Raw genomic sequence first — 16,336 nt, 5'->3', positions numbered from 1 at the left:
GGTGACGTGAGGGATGCCTGGGTGGCTCAGTTGGTTAAGCATCTGCCTTCAGCTCAGGTCATGATCCCAGGGTCCTGTGATCCAGCCCCCCACATTAGGCTCTCTGTTCAGCAGAGAGCCTGCTTCTCCCTCTCCCTCTGCCTGCCACGCCCCCAGCTTGTGCTCTCTCTCTGTGTCAGATAAATAAAATTAAAATAAATAAAGGTGTCTTGATCAGGGCACCTGGGTAGCTCACTTAGTCAAGCATCCGACTCTTGATTTCAGCTCAGGTCATGATCTCAGGGTGGTGATTCTGAGCCCTGGGTCAGGCTCCACGCTGGGCATGGAGCCTGCTTAGGATTCTCTCTCCTGCCCCTTCCATCCCTCTCTAAAAAAAAAAAAAAGAAAAAGAAAAAAAGACTTGATTACTAAGGTCTTTATTATCATGCAGAATAGAGAACACCAAGATAAGTGGTTCCAGGGGAGGGTGATGTGTGAGCTCATTGGATACATAATTGGGGTTACATGCAGACAAGACAACATCCATGAGGAATGTGTATCTGAGAAGCCCAAACTGGACATCTCTCAAGGCCCCTCGACCAGCATGGGGTTAGTTCACTTCCTAACCATTTTAGAGGCAATGGGAATGAAGCCATTCTAGTGGGCCCAGGACAATCCTGTTTCTCTCCAGGAAAGGGGAAGGGAGGCACAGGGAGCTGTTTTCTCCCTACATATGTAGATGACGGCTGCAAATATTTGGACCCAGGCAGGCTGGAAAGGGCTTTACGCTCCAGAGGGAAGAGAGCTCAGCCCTGGGCTGCTCAGAAAAGGCAGACTACCTTCTGAAGCCTTCTCCACACTAGTGGTACATGCAGGTAACCTCTCTGTGGGTATTCTGCATGAAGTTTGACTTGACTGAAGATCTTCTCAGAAGGACCATCTCTGTAAGGCTACATTCAGGTATGAATCCTTTTATGCTGAGCAAGATTGCAGAGGTGGCTGAAGATTTTCCCACAGTGGTCACACTCGTAAGTCCTTTCTCTGGTGTGAACTATCTGGTGTCGAACAAGTGTAGATCTTTCACTAAAGGCTTTCCCACATTGGCTGCACTCATAGGGCCTTTCTTGTGTGTGAACTCTCTGGTGACGAACCAGGTGAGAGTTATTGCTAAAGGCTCTCCCACATTCACTGCATTCATAAGGCCTTTCTCCAGTGTGAACTCTCCAGTGATAAATGAGGCTGGACTTTCGGCTAAAGAATTTCCCACATTCAGTGCACTCATAAGGTCTTTCTCCAGTGTGAACTTTCTGATGTTTAATGAGAATGGAGTTCTGGCTAAAGAATTTCCCACATTCACTGCACTCATAAGGCCTTTCTCTTGTGTGAACTCTCCAGTGCTCAATGAGACTGGAACTGTGTGCAAAGGCTTTCCCACATTCACTGCACTCATAAGGCCTTTCCCCGGTGTGAATTCTCCAGTGCTGAATCAGGCTGGAGCTGCAGCTGAAAGCCTTTCTACATTCACTGCATTCATAAGGCCTTTGCCCAGTATGTACTTTCTGGTGCTGAATGAGGGTGGAGCTATTGCTGAAGGCTTTCCCACATTCGGTACACTCAAAAGGCCGTTCTCCAGTGTGAACTTTCTGATGTCGAAGGAGGTGGGAGCTTTGGCTGAAGTCTCTTCCACATTCACTGCACTCAAAAGGCCGTTCTCCAGTGTGAACTTTCTGGTGCTGAGCAAGGTTGGAGTTATTGTTAAAAGCTCTTCCACACTCACTGCACTCATAAGGCCTTTCTCCAGTGTGAACTCTCCAGTGCTGAATGAGGGCAGAGCTGCGGCTGAAGGCTTTACCACACTGATTGCACTCATAAGGTCTCACTTGAGTGTGAACTTTCTGGTGCCGAAGGAAATTGGAGCTTTGGCTGAAGGCTCTTCCACATTTGCTGCACTCAAAAGGCCTTTCTCCAGTGTGAACTTTCTCATGCCGAGTGAGATGTGACCTGTTATTAAAGGCTTTCCCACATTCACTGCACTTATAAGGCCTTTCTCCTGTGTGAATTCTCTGGTTATGAACAAGTGTGAGTTTGTGGTTGAAGGTTTTCCAACAATCACTGCACTCATAATATTTTACTCCAGTGTGAAATTTCTGGTGCTTCCTCAGTTTAGAAGCGTGAGTGAAGGTCTTCCCACATGCTTTACACACATGGCATGTTTCTCGATCATGACTTTTTTGGTGATTAACAAGGGTTGATTTCTCCTCTAAGGAATTTCCAACTGTTGGGCATCTAAATGTTGTCTCTTTAGAGTGAGTTCTCAGGTGGTTGAGGAGGGTGGAGGTCTTCTGAAAGGCTTTTCCACAGTTGCTGCACTTAAATAGCTTCTGTGTGGTATGGACTTTTGTGAGCTGCTGAAGATTAGAGCTGTGTGAAAAGGTCTCCCTGCACTCTGTGCTCCTTTGTGGCTTCCTGCTGCTGTCAATGGCTGGGTGCTGGAAGAGGTCATCGCTGTCCAAGGCATCCTTACCACCTTCCCCACAAGTGAAGAGCTTCTCTGACAGGTGAATTGTAAGATTTTCCACAAATGAATCCTCGTCCTTGTCCCATCTGAAGGGCTTTTCTCCACTGAGCTCCTTCTGGTGCTGGTGAAGGTTTGTACTGAACCAAAATTCTCTTCCACATGTTCCACATGTGTAGAGGGTCTCCTCAGGATATATTCTTTGATGTTCATTCAGGTGCAAAATGTCTTTCAAGAATGGGCCACACATATCACAGGTGTCAGCCTTCTGGGTGGAAGGATTTGCACTGGGGATCCTGACCTGTGACATCCCTTCTACAGAAGTATTCTGCTTGGAATGGGCCCCCTCATCTTCCACTCCATGCCAACAACCTGAAAGCAGAGAAGTTTCTGGCAAACTGAGTGTTCTACTTGGTGGAAAGGATGACTTCATTAGAAATGTGTGGCTGACATATACAGGAATGGGTCCACGGGATGGTGACAGGCCAAGGGTCCAGAATAAGAATGAAGAGCCTACTGTGCAGGACAGGGCCTAGCCAAGCTACAGAATAAAGGAGGCCTTACTAGAGGCAAGGACAAAGAGAAGGACAAAGGACTTGTATGTGTGTGTGTGTGTGTGTGTGTGTGCCAATAAGCACATGAAAAGTTGCTCAAGGGGCACCTGGGTGGCTCAGTCGTTAAGCATCTGCCTTCGGCTCAGGTCATGATCCCAGGGTCCTGGGATCAAGCCCCGCAGCAGGCTCCCTGCTCGGCGGGGAGCCTGCTTCTCCCTCTCCCACTCCCCCTGCTTGTGTTCCCTCTCTCGCTGTGTCTCTCTCTGTCAAATAAATAAATAAAATCTTTAGAAAAAAAAAAAAGTTGCTCAACATCATTAGTCATTAAAGAAATGCAAATCAAAACTACAGTGAGATACCACTTCACACCCACTAGGGTATCTATAAAAACAGACAATAATAAGTGTTGATAAGGAAGTAGAAAAATTGGAATACTCATACACTGCTGTGGAAATACAGAATGGTGCTGCCAATCTGGAAAACAGTTTGGCAATTCCATTTCTATTTATCTACCCAAAAGAAATGAAAACATACTTATGCAAAAACCTGTACTTGAATATTCATAGCAACATTTTTCATAACACCCAAAAAGTGGAAACAAGACAAATGCCCAATCAACTGATGAATGAATAAATAAACTGTGGTATATCTACAGAATAGAATATTATTTGGCCATAAAAAGGAATGAAGCCCTGATATGTGCTACAACATGGATAAACCTCAAATATATTATGCTAAGTGAAAGCCATTCACAGAAAAACATACTGTGATTCCATTTATATGAAATGTCTAAATAAGCAAATATACATAGTCATAAAGTATATTAGCAATTGCCTAAGGCTAAAGCAGAAGGGATGAGGGAGGATGGGGAGTGACTGTTAATGGGTACAGTTTCTCTTTAGGTGATAAAAATGTTCTAAAATTAGATTATGGTGGGGCGCCTGGGTGGCTCAGTTGTTAAGCATCTGCCTTCGGCTGAGGTCATGATCCCAGGGTCCTAGGATCGAGCCCCACATCGGACTCCCTGCTCTGCGAGAGGCCTGCTTCTCCCTCTCCCACTCCCCCAACCTGTGTTCCCTCTCTCGCTGTGTCTCTGTCAAATAAATAAATAAAATCTTTAAAAAAGAATAACAATAATAATAAAATTAGATTATGGTAGTATTTATACAACTGTGCAAATACACTAAAAATCACTGAATTATACACTTTAAAGTATGAACTTTGTGGTATACTCAATAAAATTATTTTTTTAAAAAAAGCCTCATGGGAGAAGGGACAGAATCTAGGCATGGCCCCATACTGGGTCACCCAGCCATGAACTGGTCAAGCTTAGTGGGATCCATCAGGCAGATGATAGGTGCCTGATCCCCAACCTCTCCTCCCACAAGGCCCCTGGGCAACAGCTATTGGGACTATTCATGAGGCTGTTGAGAGACATGGAGAATGCACACAGCCCAGTTCCAGCACCCACAACACCTATAACAGGAAACCTGGTAAGAACCAGTGCCTGGGGTCCAGCTTTGGGATGAACAGAAAACTTTCTATGGGAAGAAGGCAAGAGGGCAGAAGCTGGTCACCATGCTGGGGTGGGGCAGAAAGGCCTTACCAAGTGAGGTCATGAGCTCAAAGTTCTCCAGCATCACATGGTGGTACAGGCGTCTCTGAGTCTCATCAAGAAGCCCCCACTCCTCCTTGGAAAAATACACAGCCACATCTTCGAAGGTCACTGGGCTCTGCGATGACGAGACAGCTAAGCCAGGGGGCCAACAGATGGGCTGAAAAACAAACAAAACAGTTAAATGGAGTCATCCAGGCCCTTGACGTACGGCTCAGAGTTCTGCTACATCTACCACTGGCATCTCCTCTTCTTGTGACCCCCTCAGTCCATCGTTCCCTTACTCACTTGCAGCTCCTCCTCCTCCTCAGGCCCCCATCTCAGAGGAGATAAGAGGCCCTGGCACCACTGGTGTCCCTCCCTCCTTATAGTCCCACTGGTCACTGTATCCAGGCCAACACAATCCAGAGGAACAAAAAGCAGGTGGGCAGATAGATGCTGTCTGAGCTCTGGGCTGGCCAGGAACCCCTCCCCACACTAAACAAGCTCTCTTGTGTTGTGTTTCTTGTCTCTCCAGATCACACCTCCCAAGTATAAAAAAATTCAGACTCTCTTTTCTCCCTTAAGCCTCAGTACCAGGGCCTGAGCACAATGGTTCACATTCCCTTACCTTGTACATGTCACTCTTTGGACTATACCATCATCATATCTCCCCCCCCAGCCCCCACCCCCTCCCTGTCCACACCACAGGCATCTATTAGTGTCTATATCCCACTATGCACATGGCCTACCCAACAAAGGCAACCAGGATCCAACACTGAGCCTGGCTTGCCTCACACCTCCAAAAACCACAACTGCCAGAAACAACCTTCACTTCTAGTTAATGCCTCCCCTCCTGGCCCTGCTTCAGCCTTCAGTTCTCCAGAACCATGAGTAGATCTTAAACACCGCTGCTCTCTTCCACCTCTATCCTTATACATGCCGTCCCCTCACCAGTCATAGCTGTTCTCACTCTTCCTACTAGACAAATCCCAGATCTACTGCCCCCCTACCATTGGCTTGGAGACTCGTAGCTTAGACTGACCCTTTCTACCCCTGATTATTCTCCAGCCGGACACCCACTCCCTCCCCCACCCCAGTCCCCAAGGAGGATAGCCACAAAAACCTGGTGAGCTATAGAGAGGTAAACTGGTCTCACCTCAGGCCCCACTGTCATCCTACCTCTGTTACTTTCATGCTTCATTTTTTCATCCCAGGTCTAGTCTCTGGTCAGAGGCTTGATCACCATTCTGGTCAACCCACAGCCACACATAATGTCTACACACAAGTCTTCATTCCTTGGATGTGTCCAGCCTGGACTTGATATAAAGCATACTTGGTACCTCAATTTGGCCGTCTGTAGGATACATCAAATACAATATGGCCAAAACCCAAATCTTTGCCTTCCCCCTGATATCAACTCACTCTAACTTCCACATCTGAAAAACCTATCTGGGTCCTACCTACTGCTTCACATCAGGAAATCTAGTCCACCCTAGTTAAAAAGTTCAAGAGCCAACAATTTCTCCTACTTCCACCTTTGGTCCAAAAGCACATAGACCTGAACTATTCCAGTCACTCAGTGAAAGACTCAGTGGTCTTCCTGCCTCCAACCTCACCTCTACCACCCCCTGACCAAATCTGTTCCCCACTCGGCATCCAGAGGGAGTTTATTAAGACCCGAGTCACTCTCCCGGTGTGTCTCTCTCTGTCAAATAAATAAATAAAATCTTTTAAAAAATAAATTAATTAATTAATTTTAAAAAAAGACCTGCGTCAGATCACCTCCCTTCTCTGCTCTAAACTTTCCACACTCCCATCACACTCAGAATAGAGACCCAGCTCCTCAGCTTGCCATTCCAGACCAGTATCTGTCCTCTGCTCTCTACGTCCACCAGACAAAATACAGACCTGCAGTTCCCTGAACACTTTCATCTTATACTCACCTCCAAGAAATTTGCACATGCTGGTCCCTGTGCTTGGGACACCCTTCCAGACCTTATCCCATAGGATTCCGGAAATGTGAATGTAAGGGGGAGGTTATCAAGAGGATGTGACTGTCAGCTGACCCATGTATGAGCTGGACCTGGGCAATGGGAGGCTTCTCATCACCTCCAGTCCTTGGAATGTGTATTCTTCCCCACTCCCAGAAATTCCCCCCAGGGACATAGCCTTGAGATTGTGATGCGGTGCTGAAACCATCTGGATGATATACGTGACTGAACCGAGTTAAGGTCTCTGTATAAACTTAAGATTCAGGGGGCTGATGTGGTCTACTCTTCTTGTGGCTGTCCAAGGCAAGCTTGCTGTGTACCTGCCCTTGCTTATTAAACCTGCCACCTACTAATCTGGAGTGACCTGCCTCTTTCTTCACTTTCTCCCTGCCCTCCACCTACGGGGTCGGTGTCAGATTACACCAGGGAAGCTCCCGAGGAGGTTGCCAACTAACAGTGAACCCCTCCAAATAACCTCCGGCCTGGATTCCGGACGCTAGGAAAAGTGATTCTCTGGGCTCCAGACTCAAGTGTAGGTGAAGAGTCCCGTACAGGGGCTCCAGGATCAGGAGGACAGGGATCCCAGCGGGTGAGGGGCTGGGGCACCCTCCACTCACCTGCCCCGGGTCCATCAGCGACGCTGCTGGCCTGTTCAGTCTGTGGCTTGGGCGGGACCGTGCGAGGCGGCGACAGTGACAAACAATGAGGGCTCATCCAAACCCTCAAACCCCCACTGCCCGGGGTGACCGCGGGCTGACGGTCACACTAAGGGCCTCAGTCTTCCCCAGTATAGAATGCACCGAAGGACCTGGGAGCTGCATCCCGGGGCCGTGGGACGAAGGCGGTGTGTGGTGGCTCGTTACCTCCGTTCTACATCTGGAGAAACCAAGGCTCAGGAAGAAGGAGCCATTAGCGGAGGGGGGAAAGTGCGTGCAGTGATGCGGTGACAGTCCCGGCACTTCCCTACCTGCATCTCTGGTCCCAGCGGCCACCTGCCAAGCAACCCACCAACCGCGAAGTGAAGAGTGCATTGGCGACGCGGAAGTCCCGCCCCATCCTCCGCTGCTCTCGCAGAAACGCCCAGACTCTGAGCAAGCGGCGGCTCGAGGCTCGCAGCCCACACGACACTAGGTCCCTGAGCCAGTCGCGGTGCCGCTGAGTCGTTGCCTAGGTGATCAGGACTGGCGCCCGCCGCGTCGCTACTTACGCGACGCAAACTACATTACCCAGAAAGCCCCTCACCGAGCGTCCGCTCGGGGTATCCCGGTGAGCGCCCGGAAGAGGGGCGTTTCCGAGCGCCCCGGCTCGACTCTGGCCAATGAGGGGCTAGGGGAGGGGCGCTTCCGGGACGGCCGCTGTCCTTTGGTCGCCACTTCCGGTATCCGGCCATTTCTTTGGCAGTTTGCCGTTTTATCCGAATTGGCCGAGGGACTTTGCTGCCAGCCCGTGGACTGTGTCCAGGAGGCTCCGCGGGCCTGTGGGCGTGATGAGTGAGCGGATCGACTAGTCACGGCAGAAGAATCGTATCCTGGGCCCCACCGACTGGACTCTGAGTCCCAGCGTCCTAAGACCCCGACTGAGCTCCAGCCTCGATGTTCAGGACAATGGAGCGTTCGCAGGTGCCGAGTCTTCATTCCAGAATCCAGTATGTTAAGATGTAGAGGGTACAGGCAGAGGGAGCTGCATGTGCAAAGACCCAGAGGTGAGACTGACCTGAGAACACTCAGGAAATTTCTTGTCTTCCATTGCAGGGAACCAAGAGCATGAGAGGAGCCCTGCCTCTATTCCCGGGTCCTGGGAGTCATAGAAATTTTTTAATAGAAGAGGGATGTCCATGAAATGATTTAGGATTTTGAAAGTATCCCAATGAATACCCAGTAAACATACTGAGTGAACACACTGGTGGGAGAGGGCTTGTGGCCAGGCTGAAAACAGGGAGATTCATGAGGATGCTGCTGCAGTATTCATTGGGACAGTTATGGTGGTGGCCTGTCCAGAGCACAAGTAGGAGAGGTGAGAGAAGTTATCAGATTTCGGTTAGATTTTCAAGATGGAATTGATGGGATTTTGTGCTACATGTGAGGAGTGAATGTAAGTGGTGGATAAAGGATCATCCCAGGGGTTTAGGAGGGATCAGGTACTACTGCTCATTGAGATGGGAGGTTGGCAGGAGGAGGATGTTTTGGGGATGATTAGCAGTTAGATTTTGTAGATGTAGAGTCCGAATTGTTGGAGACCTCTGAGTGGGGGTGATACATGGACCTGTGAACACACAGGGAGTTCTGGTTTCGCTTCGGATGTCCAGGCTGCAGTCCAAGGAAGGGCCTGAGAATGGCATTTTGGAAGGAGAGTCTTAAATTGTGGTTACAGATGAATGGCCCTGAGGTGAATGTGGGGCGTCCAGACAAAGGCCCAGTGGCTAGGTGGAGGAGATTGGTGCAGAAAAAGAGAAGCACTGTCCAAACACCAGTGGGTCTGGGGAGAGTGCACATCCAGGAGGAGGGCCCACCCTCCGAGGGTGAGCAGGCATGTCAGGGGACAGGGTTTGGGACACATAAGGGGAGGTGGCTGGCAGGACAGACTGGGGCCCCAGGTCCCATGCCCAGTGCTTAGATCACAGCCATCTGCTCCCTGGCCTGGTATTGCAGAGTCCATTGACCTTTAAGGAGAAGGATACATATGTCTTTTAGAAAAAGTGGGGCTCCTTCATAAGGCGCAGTGGAGCTACAGGCATGGTCCTGTCCTCACCAGGTTAGGCCAGTGTGTTCCCCGTGGGATTTGCTGCTGGTCCTGGTGCTAGCCCATGTTTGACACCTCTTCTCCCAGACTGCTGCATTAGCAACCCCAACTCCTTTTGCCTCGGAACCTTTTTATCATGGTCAAGGGTCAAAAATATCACAACCCGCATAGGCGATCACATCTAGCCAGGTTATTTTCTGGCCAAGAAACCCCATCAGGGCCTGTTGCTTTTCTGTCAGGAAAAAACCCCTCCAGCAGGTTTTCTTGTCAGCCCCTGTGATGGCACATGAGCACCAACATGGTCATTGATTGTGGGGACAATGAGCTTTTCTGCTGAGATCTTGCCTGGTTCTTCATTTTGTGAGCTTCAGTTCTCCAGGTGCATTGGTGATCCTCACCTATGTACTGTCTGTACTACCCTAAATGTGGTCACCCAAGTTGAACTTGGCAAGGAGACCTGAACAGGGCAGCTTGAATCGTATCTTGACCAGAGAGGCCCCTGGAGGACCAGTCCTGGTCAGCACAAAACTGGTATGGGAGGGCCTGCAGGGCTGATCTCCCATGGGGTGCCTGACCTATGCCCTCCGTTCCCCTGGTACCAAAGTGAGTAGCCATGCCTCTTTTCTATCATTCTCACCCCTTTCTGACACTCCATTCTACTTTCCCTTGACTCTTGTCCCCTGGCTGATCCCTCTGTGTCCTTTGCCTTACAGCCTTTCTCCTTCTCCCCTCTTCTGCCCAGGTCCCTCACCAGTAGCCTCCCCTTAACATGTCCTGAGCTGATACATATCTTTAAGTAGTTCTTGAAAATATGTTCCACCATGAGACTGCTTGTTCCCTCAAAGGAAAGTGGACACAGTGTCACTGGCTGGACCACCCTCACTGCACAGCTCTTGCCTATCACCAGGCCCTGCCAACTCGACATTTTGCAGAGAACTGACACTGAAGAGACACCCAGTAAACACATATTACCTGGAGAGGTGTTCAGTCACCAAAAACATTTCAGAATGGGAAAAAAAATCCCAAGTACGTTGGGAAGGTGGGGAGGTCATCACCTTTGCCTCCATCCTGAGAAAGCAGGAGGACATTCATATCTTCAAATATTGTGAGTGTAGTAACACGAGAAAGCCTCCAGCCAGAGCTCTGTTCCTTTTGAGCACCAGAATGTTCTCCTTGAGAAAGCCTTTATAAAGGCAGGGAGTATGGCCCAGCCTTGAGCAAAATTTTGCTTCCCCCTGCACTAAAGGACTCAAGTGCAGAGAATGTGGGCATCTGCTCCAGAGCTCCATTCTTGTTAGCACCAAAGGATTCATATCAGAGAACAGTTGTACAAATGCAGTAACTTTCAAGAAAATATTAAACCTGTTTCACACAATCCCCATTGGAGAAAGGCATAATGAGTACAGCTGATGTTGGAAAGCCTTCTGTCACAGATTTAATCCAATTTTGCAGCAAGTTACTGCATTGTGAGTATAGTGAGTAGGAGAGCAAAAAGCTGCGGCTCCTGCCATGTTCTGCATAGAAATATTAACACTGGAGAAAGCTCCTGTGTGTACAGCCAGCATGGGAGAACAGTTGGCCACAGCTCCTGCCCTGCCAACACCAACAACTTCACTAGAAAAAATCCATTTGAGAGCAGTGAATGTGGTAAAGTCTTCAGCTGCTCTTTTCTTTTTTTTAACATTTTAAATAATCAGCCTATTTTAAAAACTTCATTCAATATAAAAGAATTAATAACTGAGAAGGACCTTACACGAGTAGCCTTCAGTCACAAGTTGGACCTCATATAGAAGAACCTCACCTGGGGAGACACTCACTCCATGGCTGCCCTGTGTGTGGGGAAGCCTGTAGGGGCCACATTGTACTTTGTGACCACTTGTTGCACTGCTGGGTGCTGTGGAAAAGCCCTTCTGTGTTTGATGGTCACCTCTTCTTGCTCAGCATAAGCAGTGCCTGTTCCCTGCTTGCCTTCCCTGGGGGGATGGTGGTGGCCCTGCACCCGTTGAAGTGGTATCATGGTGCTCATCCATGACTGAGTTTGACATGGACATGACTCCTGTTCTAAGCAAGGGGCCTGATGGAATAGTTTTTGGAGGGCTTCTGGGTAAGTTTCCCATTGTTTATGGGCCTTGTGAAATCTGCTTCTGACATCCATGATGCCTTCATTGAGCTTCTTCAGGTACTCCTAACAGTTTTTATGCATTCCGGTCATCACCCAGCTCTGGTACCATGACCTCAGACTGCTCTGGACCATTTGATAATGAATATATCACCAGTTAATTCACCTTTTTTTTTTTTTTTTTTTTTTTTTGAGACAGAGAGAATGAGAGAGAGAGAGAGCACATGAGAGGGGGGAGGGTCAGAGGCAGAAGCAGGCTCCCTGCAGAGCAGGAAGCCTGATGCGGGACTCGATCCAGGGACTCCAGGATCATGACCTGAGCCGAAGGCAGTCGCTTAACCAACTGAGCCACCCAGGCGCCCCTGTTGTTACTTCACCTTTGATATTAGAGTCCTGTTTAGCAGGAGTGCGTTGAGAACATGACAGAGGTGTTCTTAGATTGGTCATCAGGGTCCCTATAGCACCTCACAGAGGGCACAGCAGCAAGGCATGGCGCATCTCTGTCCAGATGTGACTCAATTTACATTTGTACCCCGTGTTCCCTGGCAAAGAATGAAGCCTGTGTGTTTCTGAAGCTTCGGACCTGGAGTTCACCTAGAAAAGGTAGTGATCGGTCTGGAAGAAGCAAGATGATGGTCTGTGTTTCAGGGAGTGTCTTTCCCACCTCAGCAATGTTGAAAGGAAGCACCCTGGAGGCCAGATCCTAGTAATATATCACCCACTTGTGTTTGTATAAGAATGAAATGAGTACTGTTAATGGGTAAAGAAAACTGAATGTGAGGAAAATAGGACATGGGGGAGCCTGGCACACCATTTTGATGTCTGAGCCCTTGCAAGATGAAGGTTTGCAGAGGATCTTAAGGATCTGTATATCTCCCAGAGCTGTACTCCTAACCAGTGTTTTATGCATTCCTGTCATCTCTTAGTGGGCTGGATACTTTTGGTTATCACCATGTGGTCAGGAACTCCAGGACTGTGAGAAAGAATAGCCCATAGTCCTGTTTGTTAAGTGGCTTTATTGAAGTGTAATTTACATATTATAAAATATACCCATTATAAGTGCATAATTAATGACTTTTAGTAGATTTATAGAGTTGTACAACCATTATTATCTTACCCCATTCCCATTGCCTCAGAATGTTCCTTTGGACACTTTTACAGCCAAAACCCACTCCGGTCCCCAGCCCCTGGCAACCACTAATCTACATTATGTATCTATACTTTTGCCTTTTCTGGATATTTCGTATATGTAGGTCTTTGTGTCTTGTTTCTATCACTTAGCATAATGTTCTTGAGGTTATTCATGTTATTTGTATATATCAGTATTTTATTCCATTTTATTCCCTTGTATGGATATACCACAGTTTATCCATCATTAATTGATAGATTTTGAATTGTTTCCAGTTCTTGGCCAATGTAAATAATGGTAGTAGGCACATTTGCTTCCAAATCTTTGTGTAGACATATGTTTTTGTTTTGCTTGGGTAGATTCTATAGGAGCCAAGGGCAGGCTGCCCCAAGATGGGCTACTTTAGCATAAAGATTTTTTAGATTTAAAAGTTATCAAGGGGCGCCTGGGTGGCTCAGTTAGGCGTCCGACTCTTGATCTCAGCTCAGGTCTTGATCTCTGGTCGTGAGGCATTTGGGCTCTGCACTGGGTGTGGAGCCTACTTAAAAAAAAAAAAAAAAAGCAATCAAAACCCTGGCTGCCTTAGGCTCAGGTCATGGCCCTTTAAAAAAAAAAAAAACCAAAAAAACCAAAAAAAACCCCCAGCAGATGTAGGAAAAGCTCTCTGCCTTTCTCACAACTGCTTAATTTACATTGGAAAAGAGATCCTGTAATAGGAAGAGAGTTATTAACAGGGATTGCCCTTTACTTAAGGGACTTATCTGCATAATAGAGCAACCTTGTGTTTCCAAACCTTTCCTTTCAACTTCTTGCTAGGGGGCTTTCTCCCCTATCCTTAGACTTCTACCCTTAGCTCATGTAAGCTTCATGTTGCCTCACTGTCTTTGGAATTTCATGTCTGTTGAGTCCCTGTATGTATGCCCATTAAATTTGATTTTCTCCTGTTAATCTGTATCATGTCAATTTGATTCTAAGTCCAGTTAGAAGGAGCATAGGGTAGTGTAAGGTCTTCCTGCCTGACAATTCCTAGGAGTGGGACTGCTGAGTCATATGTTAAGTTCATGTTTCTCTCTTTACTGCCAAGCTGTTTTCCAAAGTGTCTCTACCATTTTATATTCCCACCAGTACTGTAGGACTGTTCCGTTTTCTCCACCTTCCTGCCAATACTTGGTGTTGCCATCCTAGTGAGTGTGAAATGGTATCTCAAAGGATTTTTTTTAATTGTGGTAAAATATACATAAAACTTCTATTTTTAAGTGTACAGTTCAGTGACATTAATTCACACAGTTGTACAACTGTCACTGCTATACGTGTTTACAACCTTTTCATTATCCTAAACTAAAACTCTACACCCAACAAATAATAATCTCAAGGGGTTTTTAATTTATATTTTCCTAATTAATAATGATGTCAGGCATCTTTTCATGTGCTTTTTAACTGTTTATCTTCTTTGATAAAATGTCTATTCAAATCTTTTGTTCATTTTTACTTGGGTTGTCTTCTTATTGAGTTGTACAAATTCTTTATATATTCTGTATCAAGACCCCATATTTATGTACAGGTGTTTATTTCCTCTTGGTCTGTGGCTTGTTTTAATTTTCTTAATGACATCTTTTGAAGAGCAATATTTTACTTTTTCTTTAATGTAAGCTTTAAGGCCAACATGGGGCTTGAACTCACAACCCTGAGATCCAAGAGTCGCTTGCTCTACCAGTTGAGTCAGCCAGGTGCCCCTTGAAGAGCAATATTTTACATTTTGATGAAGTCTATGTAGAGGCTGCTTTTAGGCAAACAGGCCTAAGCAAGGGAATGTAGAAAGAGCCCACAGTGACCCCCTGGCTGAATAAGGACAGGCCGATCAGGCAGCCCACCACAAAATATCCATAGGCCCAGGAGGCCTGGGTGGCTCAGTCGGTTGAGCATCAGACTCTTGATTTCAGCTCAGGTCATGATCTCAGGGTCGTGGAATTGAGCCCTGCGACGGGGCTCTGCACTCAGGGCGAGTCTGCTCAGGATTCTCTCCCTTTCTCTCACCCTCGCCACCCCACCCCCACCCCGCCGCCGCTCATGTGTGCACATGTGCGTTCTCTCTCTTAAATAAATAAATCTTGAAAAAAAGATTCCATAGTAGGCTACTTACAACTAGTTACAACACAGTTACCAAAAAGGAGAATTCCATATGTCACCACTGTCCTTATCTTCCTCCTTTAAAAACAGCTCCCGCCCCTGTCGGTGCTGACCTGCCCACCCTCCCTTGTGGTGTAGTCAGTAAACTTTATCTCCTTTGTTCTGCCTCAGGTGACTCCTTTCACCTTCTGTGCCACCGATTTCCACCTGATCTTTGACCCACATTTGGGGTTCCCCATCTGATCGGGAGACACCCCATTTAGACACCACAGTCTAATTTATTAGTTTTTCCTTTTACATATTGCCTCCTGGTTTCATATCTAAAAAATTATTTGCCTAACCCAAAGTAAACATTTTTCTCCTATTTTTCTTCTATCAGCTTTATAGTTTTAGGTCTTATATTTCCATTTATGATCCATTCCATGGTAACTTTTATGTATAGTGTTAGGTAAGGATCTAAATTCATCTTTTTGCATGTAGATATCTAATTTTCCAAGAACTGTTTGTTGAAAAGGCCATCTTTACACATTGTACCTTTGTTGAAAATCAGTTGAGTAAAGTTATTTCGGTACTCTCAAGTCTGTTCTATGGATCTGTATGTCTGTCTTTTTGCCAGTGCCACATTGTCTTGATTACTATAGCTTTATAGAAACTTTTGAAATTAGGTAAGGTAAATCCAACTTTGTTCCTTGTCAAAATTGTTTTGGCTGTTGTAAGTCTTTATCTATGTGAATTTAGGATCATCTTGTTATCTGGAATCTGTATATCAATTTGGAGAACACTGTCATCTTAAAACGAATCAGCTAATCCATTAACGTGGAATGTTTCTCACCAATTTCTCTTAGCACCGTTTTATAGCTTTCAGAGTACTTTCAGAGAATTGCACTTCTTTTGTTAAACTTATTCCTGTTTCATTCTTTTTCAGGCTACTGTGAATGGAATTGCTTCATTAATTTCATTTGATGATTTGTATGGGAAACTGAGCAGCTCTGCTTTGTTTTTGTTTTTTTGCATATATATATATATTGCATATATTTGCATATACATATATATTTTTTAGAGAGGGAGATAGAGATAGAGGGGGAGAGGGAGCAGGGGCATAGAGGGAGAGGAAGAGAATCTCAAGCAGATTCCACGCTGAGCATGGAGCCTGGACGCAGGGCTTGATCCCACGACCCTGAGATCATGACCTGAGCCAAAATCAAGAGTCAGACACTTAACCAACTAAGCACTACTTTTAATGGACCTGGGATTTTCTACACAGAGATCATGTCATCTGTAAATAAAGACACTTTAACTTCAGGGACACCTGGGTGGCTCAGTCGGTTAAGCATCTGCCTTGGGCTGAGGTCATGATCCCGAGGTTCTGGAATTGAGTCCCGCATCAGGCTCCTTGCTCAGTGGGGAGCCTGCTTCTCCCTCTGCCTGCCGCTCCCCCTGCTTGTGCTCTCACTGTCTCTCTTTCTGACAAATAAATAAAATCTTTAAAAAAAAAAAAGACACTTTAACTTCTTCCTTTCCAGTGTATATCCTAATTTGCATTTCTATCCTATGCCCTCCTGGAAAAGGCTGAAAGATTCTCTGCT

General features: G+C 46.6%; 2 protein-coding genes across 2 annotated transcripts in view; one reads left to right on the top strand and one right to left on the bottom strand.

Annotated features, from left to right (window-relative positions):
- Nucleotides 1–16,336, top strand: part of ZNF584 (zinc finger protein 584) — a 57,900-nt gene that overhangs the window by 16,992 nt on the left and 24,572 nt on the right. The window contains exon 5 of the mRNA XM_044911322.1: nt 10,626–10,643. Coding sequence (XP_044767257.1) covers nt 10,626–10,643 — 18 coding nt within the window. The remainder of the gene's footprint in view (nt 1–10,625; nt 10,644–16,336) is intronic.
- Nucleotides 838–5,282, bottom strand: LOC110581934 (zinc finger protein 132). Its single transcript, XM_021691861.1, has 3 exons — nt 5,274–5,282; nt 4,655–4,823; nt 838–2,866 (listed from the first exon to the last, which is right to left on the bottom strand). Exons 1-3 carry the CDS (start codon nt 5,280–5,282, stop codon nt 936–938), a joined length of 2,109 nt encoding a protein of 702 aa, XP_021547536.1. The 3' UTR covers nt 838–935.

This window comes from Neomonachus schauinslandi, chromosome 16, assembly GCF_002201575.2.
Source record: "Neomonachus schauinslandi chromosome 16, ASM220157v2, whole genome shotgun sequence".
Taxonomy (NCBI): domain Eukaryota; kingdom Metazoa; phylum Chordata; class Mammalia; order Carnivora; family Phocidae; genus Neomonachus; species Neomonachus schauinslandi.
Note: the sequence above shows the minus strand (reverse complement) of the source record. Positions and strands in the feature narration are given on the sequence as shown.